The sequence below is a fragment of the Hyposmocoma kahamanoa genome, unplaced genomic scaffold (genome assembly GCF_003589595.1).
Source record: "Hyposmocoma kahamanoa isolate Upper Pololo Valley unplaced genomic scaffold, ASM358959v1 160, whole genome shotgun sequence".
NCBI classification, from domain to species: domain Eukaryota; kingdom Metazoa; phylum Arthropoda; class Insecta; order Lepidoptera; family Cosmopterigidae; genus Hyposmocoma; species Hyposmocoma kahamanoa.
The window spans coordinates 7,548,724-7,562,386 of record NW_020653575.1 but is presented as its reverse complement, the minus strand read 5'-3'; the positions used below and the strand labels follow the sequence as shown (position 1 = coordinate 7,562,386).

The following is a 13,663-nucleotide window of genomic DNA, read 5'->3' as shown; positions in this document are numbered from 1 at the left end:
AAATGTTTATTTTTATGAAAAATATTGTTTTTTCAAAATGGAAATTTTTCCATGACAACATTAATAAAGCGTAATGTTTTGTTTTGTATCCGAACATATTAAACGTAAATGTCAAAACCACATGTTTTCACGAATGTCGGACAATGTCAGATCTGCGCGTGTATTGGTTCTTTTCTTTTTGTTGAAAATTTGCAATATAATTGAAAATGGTAAACAAAAAGTGGGATAGAATTACTCCAAGCTTATCAGCACCTGTGTTGAGTTGCATAAATAAGCAAGGTTTCAAGTCTATGACGCCGATTCAGGCGGCAGTGATTCCGCTGATTCTATCGTGTAAAGATGTGGTCGCCGAAGCAGTTACAGGGTCCGGAAAGACGTTAGCGTTTGTTGTGCCGATGCTGGAGATGTTACTTAAGAAGCGGAAGGACGAGCCGTTGCGGAAAGATTTTGTTTATGCCGTCATCATATCGCCTACCAGAGAATTAGCTTCTCAGATCTCTAAGGTAAACATTTTAAAAGATACTCTTTATTCATATTTAATGTAATGTATTAAAATTTCGTGCTTTCTAACTCTCATCAAATTAGTTGACCCTTAATCTCGGCCTCCGTGGTCGAGTGGCTTGCACACCGGTTTTCGTGGTGTTGCCATCTCTGTGGTCCCGGGTTCGATCCCCGGCCGGGTCAGTGTAGAAAACGAACTTTCTATATTGTCTCGGGTCTGGGTGTTTGTGGTACCGTCGTCGTTTCTGATTTCCATAACACAAGTGCTATAGCTACTTACTTTAGGATCAGAGCAACGATTGTGATGTTGTCTAATATTTATTTATAAAAAAAAAAAAATGACAAAAAGGATTTTTTCATACTTATTTGATTTAAAACTGATTAATCAATTTTTTTTAAATGTTCCATGTATTTTATTATTACATCGTTTGTATGTTAGCTGTTTGTATCATATAAACGTGTTCAGAAAGTCAGGGTATGAAAATGGCCTTCAACCACTTATATACATTGTCAAACAATCTGGTGGTGTCAAGCATCCACCGACATGGCTTCCAGACAGGCAAACTTACAACAATTGCTGTTTTTTCATTTAGTTAATAGAATCACCAAGTATTTGAACAGTAGTTTATTTGCAACACAAATTTTCTTTGATGTGACTAAAGCATTTGACTTTGTCTCCCATACTAGATAATCAAACAAGTGTGAAATATGTGGCATATGGGGTGTGATTTTATATAGTTGAACAGGTATATCAAAGGGGGACAGCAATATGTGGATATAACAAAACTGACCAATAACCAAGAAACACAAATTTGGTCAAAATCATAAGAAATGTCATAGTGTCCCTCAAGGAAGCATCCTTAGCCCACTCCTATTACAGATCTATGATATTGATCTGCCTTAAGAAGTGAACATATATTAGTGATGGGATATTCTCGAGAATATTCTGACAGTGGAAACTTTGCTGTTAAGTTCTCGAGAACCTTCTTTTTTACCAGAATTTAAAAAATGAGTGACTTTCTTAACTTGGTTTTGAATGAGACTAATAGATTTGAGTACATTCCAATGTTTAATGAAGTGAATGTAAAATGTAACTTGCTCTGCAATGTAAAAACTTGGTAAATTCTCGTGAACAAGAATATTCTTGGATATTTTCTCAGTAAATTCTTGTTAATTTGAAATGTTTGTTTTAAATTAGGATTTCCATAAAAAACAAAGTACCTAAGTGATCAGTTTTACCAACGTTTATTCAAATTTACATTTTAATGGGAAATGTATTTAAAAAACAATCTCAATAACTGCCTTTATAATTTAGATACCTAAGAAATTAAATGATTAAAAAGAACATTATAATCAGTTTCTTTTGAATACACACTTTAATCAGTCTAAAATAAAGTAGTGATGTAAAAGACCTCTGCTTCTGCTCCCGCAACTGCAGAAGTTCCATACGCTTTTTCACACCTATTTCCACTTCTGCTTCCACAACCTTTATGACAAAACTTTAATCTGAAGTTATAAAGTTTGCTGTGGTTTTTAGGCGCGGAAGCATATTGCTTGCAATGGGGCGCGTGTTTTAGCAGTTAAGTGCAATTATGAAACCAAAAACAAGCCCTGGAAACTATTTAGTTGAGATCTTTACATAATAATAGAACATAATAATATATACTATTATTTACATTTTGGATATTGAAATAAAAAAAATATTATGTAGGTAGGTATTATTTTCCATCATAAAATCTCTAATTATAAATTCTCAATCTTCTCGGAATATTCTCAGTTAAAAAGAATATTCCAGAATATTCTCGAACCGAGAATATTCTCTCGCGGAGAAAATTGTCTCGTCTCATCTCTAACATATGTATATGCAAGAATTTTTTGCATAGAACTGCATCTCCTAATGGTTCTGTAAATAATCACCACTATACCAATATCACCAGCTTCAGCATGGGACTCTAATGTACCAACAAGTGCTCAGTCATCATGTTTTATCTTATAAAATGCATCATGTTGTTCTTTTTACTGTAATTTTACATTTTTTTAAATAATAAGTAATGATTTTATATGAATAATAACTAATGATGGATTTAAACAACTTGATGATTGATTTGAAGCTAAATTTCCACAATAATTTATCATTCCCAAAAATGACTTCAGTTTGCGTTCAGGACAACATTTTTAGACAAGTCTTCAAAATCATCAAGCCTTTTTTTGTTCCTGTAAGCTGTGTAAAATAAATATAATATTTATTTTGTATCTCATGTAACGGACAACTTTTTTTAAGGTTAATTGTTTTGCCCGCGTGTTTGCAGGTTTCACATTAGATATTTAACAAACATCGTAGTTACCTTTGAGAATGTTTTCGTCACACACAGACAAACCGTAATTTTTTTTACTTGTTTTACACATTTGTTGCAAATTACCTCTTTTCGATCTATTTGACACTTTCGACACCTATGTATAAGGATTACGGCACTCATCTTTTGAATGATTTCACCATACACTTCACACTTATATACCTACCCTCCGATTGTTTCCGTTAATTAATTACCAGGAACAAACCCACCAGCGCCGCGACACGACGCGACGTGAAAATAGGTTGCGCGGCCGCTACAAAGGCGTCGTTTACTAATTTCACCATTCTAACAAACGTTAGTGTCTTCACATGTTCGGCAACCAAATTCTTCTTTTCCTTCGCATTTTCTTATTAAAGTATAAATAACGACACTAGGTAGCTACTGCGCTATGCTTCGCACTCGCCACGTCTATGTCTTTGGTCAAATCGGCGATCCTAACATGGATGCCCTACACCGTTCGGCCATGTATTTCATGAAAGCATTAGTCGTGTGGCGTCAACTTAGCTGGTGCGGGCACTTCTTTCGTACGACAGACCACTGGTTACCCAAAGTTGTCTTCTACTCAGAGATGGCAGAAGGTAAACGGAAGCATGGTGTTCAACATCTCCGCTATAAGGCTGATTACACACGGTGCCGTAACAACAGTGGCACCACACTTGTGTAATAGTCGCCCTTGCATTTGTTTACACACTTTGATACGCGCACCGTGGCAGCGGCGCGGCGTTACTAGAAACCGCGGCGGCGGCGGCGACGCCGAACGCTGCCACGGTCATCTGCTTATGCACGATTTCAGTTGATCACATCGTATGGGCTACAATCGCGCCACTGATGCTGTGGAGTGATGCCGCAACTCTTTCGGCCCCGCGGCGGCTGAAGACCTGTGTGTAATCAGCTTAAGGAGTGCTCAAGAGGCATCTAGACGCCTGCGCTATTTTAATACTTCTTCAGGTTGGTGGGAGGCAAAAGCGACTCGAAACAATGAACGAAGACATAAGCCCTCCAATACCTATACTTTCAATTCTGCAGGCCAACTTTATTACTCTCTATTTGTGACCGAATATATGAAATTCGGTTCAGCAAGTCATAATTTCAAAGGGGTGTTGTTATCGAAAGCGATGGACGTTACTGACGACTTACTCGCTATATATTAACTAAAAAGGTACCTTTCTGCGAATGTACGTTTTTTTGATTGAAAATGATGGTCTACATTTCTTACCAAGCCTTGAGTCCAAGGCTCTTGGGTACATCAAATATGTCGCCATGCGGTAGGTATCTTCCACCAAAGCCGTCAATAAATAATACACGTCGTTTCTTTGTTAGTTTTTCGATAATGTCGATATTGTAAGAAGTAAAACGGTTTCTAAACAATGCTCCAATCTTGTGTCCAGAGACGGAACGTGAGTTATCATCATGTCCGCAATTGTTCTTTTATCACTTATTTATTTCAGTGTAATTGATTTTAGTAAATTGAATAAATTAACGTTAGTTATATTTTTTACTTCCTATTTTTATAACTTATAGTTAAATTCTAATTGTTATTTATGCTATTGTATTTTAATTTTAAATGCATGCTATATCAAAAGTGAAATAAGAAATGTGTATAATATTCACCTGTCAAGTCTTGATGACTTATAATATACATATGTTCGATCTTATAACTACATTTTTCATAGCATAAATCTTGTATTTTTGTGATGGATAAATGGTTCCAAATGGTAATTTATTTTGGTAAATAAAATTTTACAATATTCACACGCAAATTCGTAGGCTCCCGTCGCTCGTCAATTTGTTGAGTCTGCACTGGCAATAATGATTGCGCGGGAGATCAAGTTTGTATGTTTACCAGTATTTTCAAAACTGAAATATTTTTAGGTCATAGAACAGTTTCTTCAGGAGCAAGAACTGTCCCATACGACCCTAGCGCTAATGGTTGGCGGTAGACCAATAGAAGCTGATGTTGAGAGCCTCAACAATGGTGCACATATTGTTGTCTGTACTCCTGGTCGTCTCATGGACCTGTTGTCGGAGAGGAAACAACTTAATCTTGCGGGAAGACTTAAAGAACTTGTAAGTTTGTCTTGCTGAAAATAAGTGACTTATTAGGTTTGTTAACTTTATGATAGGCGGTAGCTTTATGTACAGTGATATTGTGTATTATTGTTATAAGTATATTACATTTACACTTCTACGTTTTTCAGGAATTCTTAGTACTAGACGAAGCAGATCGTCTGTTAGATCTAGGCTTCAGTTCAACTCTTACCACAATCCTCCAATACATACCACGTCAACGTCGCACCAGTTTATTCTCAGCCACACAAACCAAAGAGCTTCAAGACCTTGTACGCGCGGGATTAAGAAACCCTGTAGTTGTTAGCGTTAAAGAAAAATCTACAATAAGCACACCACTTTTATTAGAAAATTATTATGTAATTGTTGAACCACAGGATAAGTTTCTCTTTCTTCTGAACTTTATAAGAAACCGTAAAATAGCAAAGGGTTTGTTCTTTCTGCCAACTTGTGCGTGTGTAGATTATTGGGCTGATGTGTTGCCAGCATTTTTGCCTGACATAAAGGTATTTGCAATACATGGCAAGATGAAAAATAAGAGAAGCAAAATTCTGGAGAAATTTAGAGAATCTGAGGATACTATTTTGTTGTGTACAGATTTATTGGCCAGGTATGTAAATTGGTTTATAATACTTATTTAGTCCACCGTAAATGTAGAGCATGTAAAACTTTTATAATGCAAAATAAAGTCCTTCCAAATTTCCATTTTCAAATCTTTCGTGTGTTGTGAAAAATTTATGTTATGTTAAAACTACGTGGCTGAGTATTGAGTAGACAATTGTAGATGGGCATTAAAAACACATAACGGTCTCTGTTAAATTTATTATTTTAAATAATTTTTCGTAAAGGTTTAAGAACAAGCTGTGACGATGCGACTCTCCTCTATCGTCATACCACCTTTTTATCACCTTTTTTCTGGTTCCTGACCACTTACTTTGGAATTTTGAATCTTTCTTTAATTCTTTTGACTCGTCATTCTCACTTTGTTTCGTACTAATGTCTTCACCAGAAATTCTGATCTATTTTACCAGTTTTCAATTAAAATCATGTAACATATCTAATGTTATTAAAATCAAGTAACCTAACTAATATTTATAGAAAATACGGCTCTTTTGGGTCTTCTTTTGCCTTTTACCTTTTTCTTCTGCTTTCTTAAAGATTTTTGTAAAGTTGTTATATGAAATATGACAACTTTTAAACTTTTCCAGAGGCCTAGATATACCTGAAGTGGAATGGGTTCTTCAGTGGGAGCCGCCAACCAACCCTTCTTCGTTTGTTCACCGCGTAGGGCGTACGGCGCGCGGCGGCGCCGCCGGCTGCTCGCTGCTACCGCTCTTGCCTACGGAGGACACCTACGTGACTTTTATTAAGAGTAATCAGAAGGTTGAACTCAAAGATTGGCGGAAATCAAAAGACGAGATTAAGATCAGTCACAAATTACGGGATAAGGTATGTACATACATACATACATACATACATACATACATACATATACTTCACGCCTTTTTCCCATCGGGGTAGGCAGAGACAACAGTCTTCCACCTGCTACGGTCCTGACAGACATCATAAGGTATGTTTAAAACTAATATGAATACGTGTGAAGTTCTTTAGGCTTGCAAACTAAAACACTTCGCATAATTGCATAAACGTCTATTAACTTTGATACCCCTGAAAAGAAAAGCGGAAAATGCAGATCCAAACTTTATAGGCCACTCTGTCGCGTCACATTATCGGCTAAACAAAACAACATGAAAACTGTCTGTCAGTTTGTCGGCCAGCCTACACAGCAAGACACATGCTATCTCCAGTTTTGGTTTGACAAGGTAAAGGACAGTATTGCCCTTGTAAGTAACATAATAAGACAAGCCATCTCGCCTCTTCAGCGTGTCAATGCAGGTACACTTCGCTTGGAGCGTAGGGTTGTCACATTGTTATTTTAATTTTGCTTAAACATAATTTGAAAAAAAAAGGTATTATTCAGGTATGTACAATCCACTCGTGCTATATTGAAATATCCTTTGTCAAAAGCAGTACTTACATTTCATATATTTATACCATCATCGCGGAATGGTATCTCGATTATGGAAGTATGATGATGTTTTCAACCATTAACACATCTGCGTCCTGCACTATGCAACTACTGTGTGTGCACTGCGAGATTATGCGGATGTGTGGATCTATACACGGAGTGTAATAATAATCATAATTTATTTAATAAAGAAAAACAATGCCATTCAAAAGTGATCCCCTAACTCCTAAACTAGGATATCCTGAAATATATCATATTAAATAAAAAAAGAAATATAAGTCGTACTTGTTCGTTTGTATCGTTGGTATCTATTATAGTACACATAATTATCTGCAATTCTTCCATCTGTGGAGTTTATGCGAAGATGTCTGTCTTAAGTTGTCATCGTAACCTAGCTCTTTTTCCATATACGTACGTACCCTTATCTGTTTCTGCCGCCAAGCAGTAATATGAGCATTACTGCGTTCCGGTTTTGAAGGGTAAGGGCGCTGGTGAAATTATAGGCCCATGGGACTTTGCAACTTATGTCTCAGGGTGAAGGGCGAAGAGGCAGTGCACTTCAGGTCTTTGCGATTTAAAGCTATGCGTGGCACTGCAACTATTATGGACAGGCGTGTCGTTTACCATCAGGCGCACGACTTGTTCGTCCCGACACTTGATATTATAAAAAAAATACCTCTAACAATAACAATCTTTCCAGTTACTGGCAATCCTCCACGATCAACAAAAGAAAGACCGGTCAATCCTAGACAAAGGACAGCGAGCGTTCGTCTCCCACATGCGGGCCTACACTAAACACGAGTGCAATCTGTTATTGCAATTCAAAGAGCTACCATTAGGTCATATAGCTACGAGCTACGGCCTCTTAAAACTGCCTCTAATGCCCGAAATCAAGGAAGAACATAAACAACAATTCATTGGCCCTAAGGAACAGATAGATTTTAATAGTATACCATATAGAGACAAACGTAAAGAACTGAATCGCTTGCAAAAACTGGAAGAGTATAAGAAGACTGGAGTTTGGCCGTCTAAGAAGAAAAAGAAGATGGTATGTTTTATTTCTTATGCGTAGTATGCTTATTAGATAATTCGTTCAACCAATGGGACTACAGAACCAAAAAGGTTGTTTAGCCTTCAAAGTTACAATCCACAATAGTGTCTCATTATCTTGGTACTTAAATTTTAATCGAAACTATACGACGACGGTAGACATTTGAAATATTGTAAGAGACATTTTCCGTATGACAAAATGTCGTTTATGTCAAAATGTGACTCGCACACACAACACACACTCCCTCATCCATACAAGCATATTTATCACAATTTGCATATTAATATGTATCCAACTTATTATAATTATAGTATAATGATTATTACAAATAGTACTATATTTATAATAAATTCTAAGCCTTGTCAAATTTGGGAGAGGACACTACTGGCTCCTGTCACAGGTTATACCGATCTCAGGAAGACTTCATTATTATGTTGGAAAATTATTTTGTGAAATAAACATTATTATTATGTCCGTCACGACATTTTAAAATTCGATACATCAAAAAAATGATTACCTTTATATCGACGGTGGAAATTTAATATGTCGTAAGGGCCATTTTGTAGTAAGGGCAAATGTTCCATACGACATTTCAAATTTCCTCCGTCGAATACGTTTATATAAACTCGACGGCAGTTACAAATCGCACTTTGATTAATAAAGTGTTTTAGTTCGAAAAGCCACTTTTGGGAAACTAAGTTGAATAATTGTATTAACTGTCGTGTGATTTACAATTATATAAAGCTACAAATCCCGACTCACTTAGAAAAATAGAAAGCATACTTAAATATATTTATACCGTTGTACGCGGATAGGCTCCAAGGCAAAGAATCAAATATGAGAAGACCTGAATGTGGAAAATGTAAACGAGTGGTCACCGACCTGCAAAAACTATAATACATGGGGGGATTTTTGTGCATTTTTATGAAATACACCCTGGTAAATTTTCGCGGGTAGTAAAAAATGTTCGAAATTTAAATAAACAAGATGGCCGCCATACAAATTTAAAAGTCTCCTATCACGGAAACCATTAGAGATAGGTAAGAGGCGCTCGAAGGAATGTCATAGAGGGTAACACTGGTGAACTATCTGGGTTAAAAAAAATTCAAGATGGCGATTTCAAAATGGAGGCCGAAGAAAAACTTGCTTCGATCCGGCTGAAAATTGGCATGCGAGGGTCTCTAGGAGTCCTTAATCATAATTTGGGGTCAAAAATTTCTTTTCGCCATTTTTTTATATGGCTGCCATATAAGTGATTTTTCAAATTCCGTTTTTCAAATATGGCGTTTGTTGGCAGCAGAAAAAAAATGCTCAGATCCGTTTGAAAAGTTTCATATAGGGGGTCTCTAGGAGTGCTTGATAATAATTTGTGGTCAAAATTGGTTTTTCGCCATTTTTCAATATGGCTGCCATAGAAGTGTTTTTTGGCGGCAGATGAAAATTTGCTCTAATTCGATTGAAAATCGGCATGTGGGGAGTCTATGGGTGTTTAATAATAATTTGCAGTCAAAATTTATTTTTCGCCATTTTTTAATATGGCTACCATACAAACTTTTTGACGGCAGACGGAAATTTGCTTTAATTCAGCTGAAAATCGGCATGTGAGGATCTCTGGGTTTTTAATAATAATTTGCAGTCAAAATTTACTTTTTGACTTTTTTTTTGAGGTGTAGCGAAGGGCGAAGCCAGAAGCGTCTGCACGCCACCTTACGTAGGTAGTATACGGGGACTCTATTACGGTACAAGATTTCACAATTGTTCAAAATGTAAGGCATATTTCCCGATGTAGTGGAAATAAGATACTTATAGCGTTGTTGTATCTCGACCGTCTCTCTGTTAGATTCTTTTTTCTTGGAAGCTATGCCAAAAAGAGAAGTTTAAGGAAAAAATGCCAGACAATCACTCCAAATTTCTGATTTCAAAGTAGGGAATTTCCTGTGCTATGAATACCAGAGTAACGATAATTCTGAGGGCAATACCCAGAATACCCGGACCAGAACCAATTTAAGAATATTTTTTTGGTTCATATCAGGGATCGAATCTGGAACCTCCTCATCAAGCGCCCATAGTACTTAATGTGCCAACGAAGAGCATAAGCACACCCCGTAATCTGAAACCGACCATGCGCCGCAGGCCGAGCCCGACCCCACCGTAGGTGGGGTATAGGCCTCGTATATTATATAATCGCACCCCTCATGGATGAATGGCATAAGTGGAATTACGTCCAACATGTTTATTGCTCCGTTAAACAGAAAAATATAACCCACATTCTCTCCAGTTCTTGTAACTCTATCTATAATATTAGTCGATAGAGTTACAAGAATTGGAGAAGATGTGGGTTATATTTTTCTGTATCCAATGGAGCAATAAACGTTTTTGACGTAACTGTCAAAATGTGTGCCATTCTTCCATGAGAAGTGCGTAATAGGAACTTGCGATTGGAGCATTTTAATCGATTCGTTTACAAAATAAGTTTTTTTTTTAAATAACGTACGTATCGTCAGCCATTTGTATTATGTCATTTAGCGCCAGCCAAACCGCGATATATTAGTTTTATTTATTTGTACGTTTTTTATTTATTTATTTATTTAAATGCAAGTCACAACAATATATTTCCATTAAAAATCTTATTGCTATGACACCCCGCGGGGGTATGGCATTTGGTCCCTATTTTATATAAAACAAAATAATAACTTAAAATTACATGATTAAAATTACATGTCAGTATTCATCATTGATCTTCTTCAAATACATAAAATATCATAACATTTTAGTTTAATTACAAAATTACATTAATTTGTCATTATAAAATTCATTTAAATTATAATAACATTTGTCAATTAACAATATTTTTAATTTGTTATTGAAAATTCTATAATTAGTTTCACTTCTAATGTGCTCGGGTAGTTTATTGTGGATTTTTATAGCATTATAGTACGGACTATTCTGATACATGCTAAGTGTACATTGCGGAAGGCTTAATGTATTCTTAAATCTAGAGGGTCTTAGTGAAGTGGGTACGGCATTAATAAATAATTCCCGGTTTTTCCTAATAAATTTAGCAATTTCTAATATGTACATAGAGGGCAGGGTTAGTATTTTTAATTTTTTAAAATGTGGTCTACAAGATTCCGTCTGTTTAATGTTCATTATGAGACGTATACATTTTTTTGTAAGATTAGGAGGTCATTTACCTGGGTACTGTTCCCCCACAGTATCAAGCCGTAGTTTAACCATGCAAACGCATATGCGTAGTAAGCTGATAATGCTGTTTTTACATTTGTGACACATTTAAGTTTGTATAAAGCGAAGGTGAATTGAGACATTTTCATTTTAATTTTTTCTACATGTGATTTCCAATCAATATGCGAGTCAATTTCTATTCCTAAGAAATTATATTTTGTTACTTTCTCTATATTTTTACCATTTGCACATAGATTTAATCCTAATTCTGATTTTTGTCGTGGTCTAAATTCTATAATTTTCGTCTTATTATAATTTATTTCTAAGTTATGTTTATTAAGCCAGTTCGTTACGTTGTTAAATGTCTGTTCAAAGTTTACCTGGAAGTTTTTGTCGTTTTTGTTATACTTGAAGAGGAGAGAAATGTCGTCTGCAAATAAAGTACATGATATTTTTATTTTATCAGTTTCCTAAAAATTGTTTCTTTTCGAGTTAAGTAACTTTATTATTGAGAGTTAGTAACATAGAAGTTTTTAATAGTTTTAATATTAATAAATGCAAAGGATTGTCATTTATTTAACAGGCTCAAAGTCAACCCTGGGAACAAGCAAAACAGAACAAAGAAGAACGTAAACAACGCCGAAAGAAGCGCCGCGAACTAAAGAAGACCAGTGAAGGCAAAAAAGGCAAGAAAAGGAAAGCAATAACACAAGAAGAGTTAGAAGAACTTGCAGCGGACGTTGGGCTTATGAAAAAATTGAAAAAAAGGAAAATCACTGAAGAACAGTTCGATAGAGAATTTGATGTCGACAAATAAATGCTTCAACTGTAATATTTTGTTTTTTTTTTTTTACATAGAAACCAAGTTTTATTCATCAGCACGAAGCTTGCACCCCACATTCGAGGTATTTTGTCGACTACACAGGGCGCACTATAAGTTTCCGGAACTGGCTACTTACATAAACAATATTTAAAAAGTAATTACAACATCTGACAATGGAACTCTTTGGCTGTAGAATCATAAAGGATGGAAAAAAAGAAATAGTTTAAATGTAGAATACAGTTTGTTTCATCTGACTGTCACTTGTTGTTACATTGTGGCGTCATTTTAGAAATTGGTTGTCTACATCACCATGGATTTAACCTTTTTATGGATTGAATCGTGAAAATTTTCGTAGTATGATTTTCAGAACTCTACTCAATGCTCAAGTCAGGATTTGAGTAGACTTGAGTATGATTTCAAGCACTGGAAATACGACCCTATTGGCAAGGACTTGAGTATTGAGTAGAGTTCTAGAATACGACCCTAAGTGTAATTTAACAGCTCAGCGGAGCATCGCTCGGCTTCAAATTGCTTTTGACGATGAAGCACCATGCAAGACGACTATTTATAGCTGGTCGCAGCATCCAAACGCGGTCTTGTGAACTCAGTGACGAATTTCATGACGGTCGATAGACGGGTGCTGTGAACATCAAAAACATCGATGCTATGCGCCGTATGATCAAAACAGACAGGCATGTGACATACCATGAGATTCGGGCATCTTTAGGCATAAGCATGAGTCAAATACAATCAATACTACACAAACATATGAGCGTGAAAAAACTGTGCTCTAGGTAGACCCAACAAAATTTGACTGAGGCTCAAAATGCGGATCGCGTCCCTTGGTGCAATGCCATGCTTACCAGATTCAACGAAGGGGCATCAAATTTGGTGTGGGACATAGTAACAGGTGACGAAACATGGATTTATAGTTACGATCCCAAAACAAAACAGCAATCGCGCGTATGGGTCTTTCGAGATGAGCCGAAACCAACCAAAGTGGCGCGCATGCAAAGTGCCTCTAAGCGGATGATTGCTTCTTTTTTTAATAAAACTGGATACGTGGCTAGTGTTGCTTTGGAAAATCGTTGTACCGTGAATAGTGATTGGTACACGACCATTTGTTTGCTGGAAATTACTGACAAACTCCGTAAAAATAAACGTAAACGCCGTATCATCTTGCACCACGATAATGCCAGTTCTCACACGGTCAGACGGACAAATGAATATTTGAAGGTGAATAACGTTGACCTTATGAGCCATCCCGCGTACATTCCCGACCTGGCACCTTGTGTCTTATATTTATTTCTAAAAATTAAGAAACAGTTACGCGGTCAACGATTTTCATCACCTGACGAGGCTGTCGAAGAGTACGAAAAATATGTTGCAGAGATTGTTACGGAGGAGTGGCATAAATGTTTTCACAATTGGTTCATTCGCATGAAAAAGTGCAGTAATGCTAACTGAGAATATTTTGAGAAACAATAAATTCATTTCTGACCATTTATAGTATTTTTTTCTCATTCATTCCGGAAACTTCTTCTAGTGTGCCTCACGTATATACTTTGTACTTGAAGGATAACCTCCCTATGTCATTTAAGCGCCAACTTATCGATATGTGCATCGTGCCCATTCTAACCTACGGTGCATAGACA

The 13,663-nt window shown here is 36.3% G+C and overlaps 1 protein-coding gene across 1 annotated transcript; it reads left to right on the top strand.

Moving 5' to 3' along the window:
* The first annotated feature begins 191 nt into the window (after window positions 1-191).
* On the top strand, window positions 192-12,002 carry LOC113225363 (probable ATP-dependent RNA helicase DDX55 homolog). Its single transcript, XM_026457648.1, has 6 exons — window positions 192-503; window positions 4,728-4,922; window positions 5,054-5,532; window positions 6,131-6,371; window positions 7,652-7,999; window positions 11,769-12,002. Exons 1-6 carry the CDS (start codon window positions 207-209, stop codon window positions 12,000-12,002), a joined length of 1,794 nt encoding a protein of 597 aa, XP_026313433.1. The 5' UTR covers window positions 192-206.
* The last annotated feature ends 1,661 nt before the right edge of the window (window positions 12,003-13,663 follow it).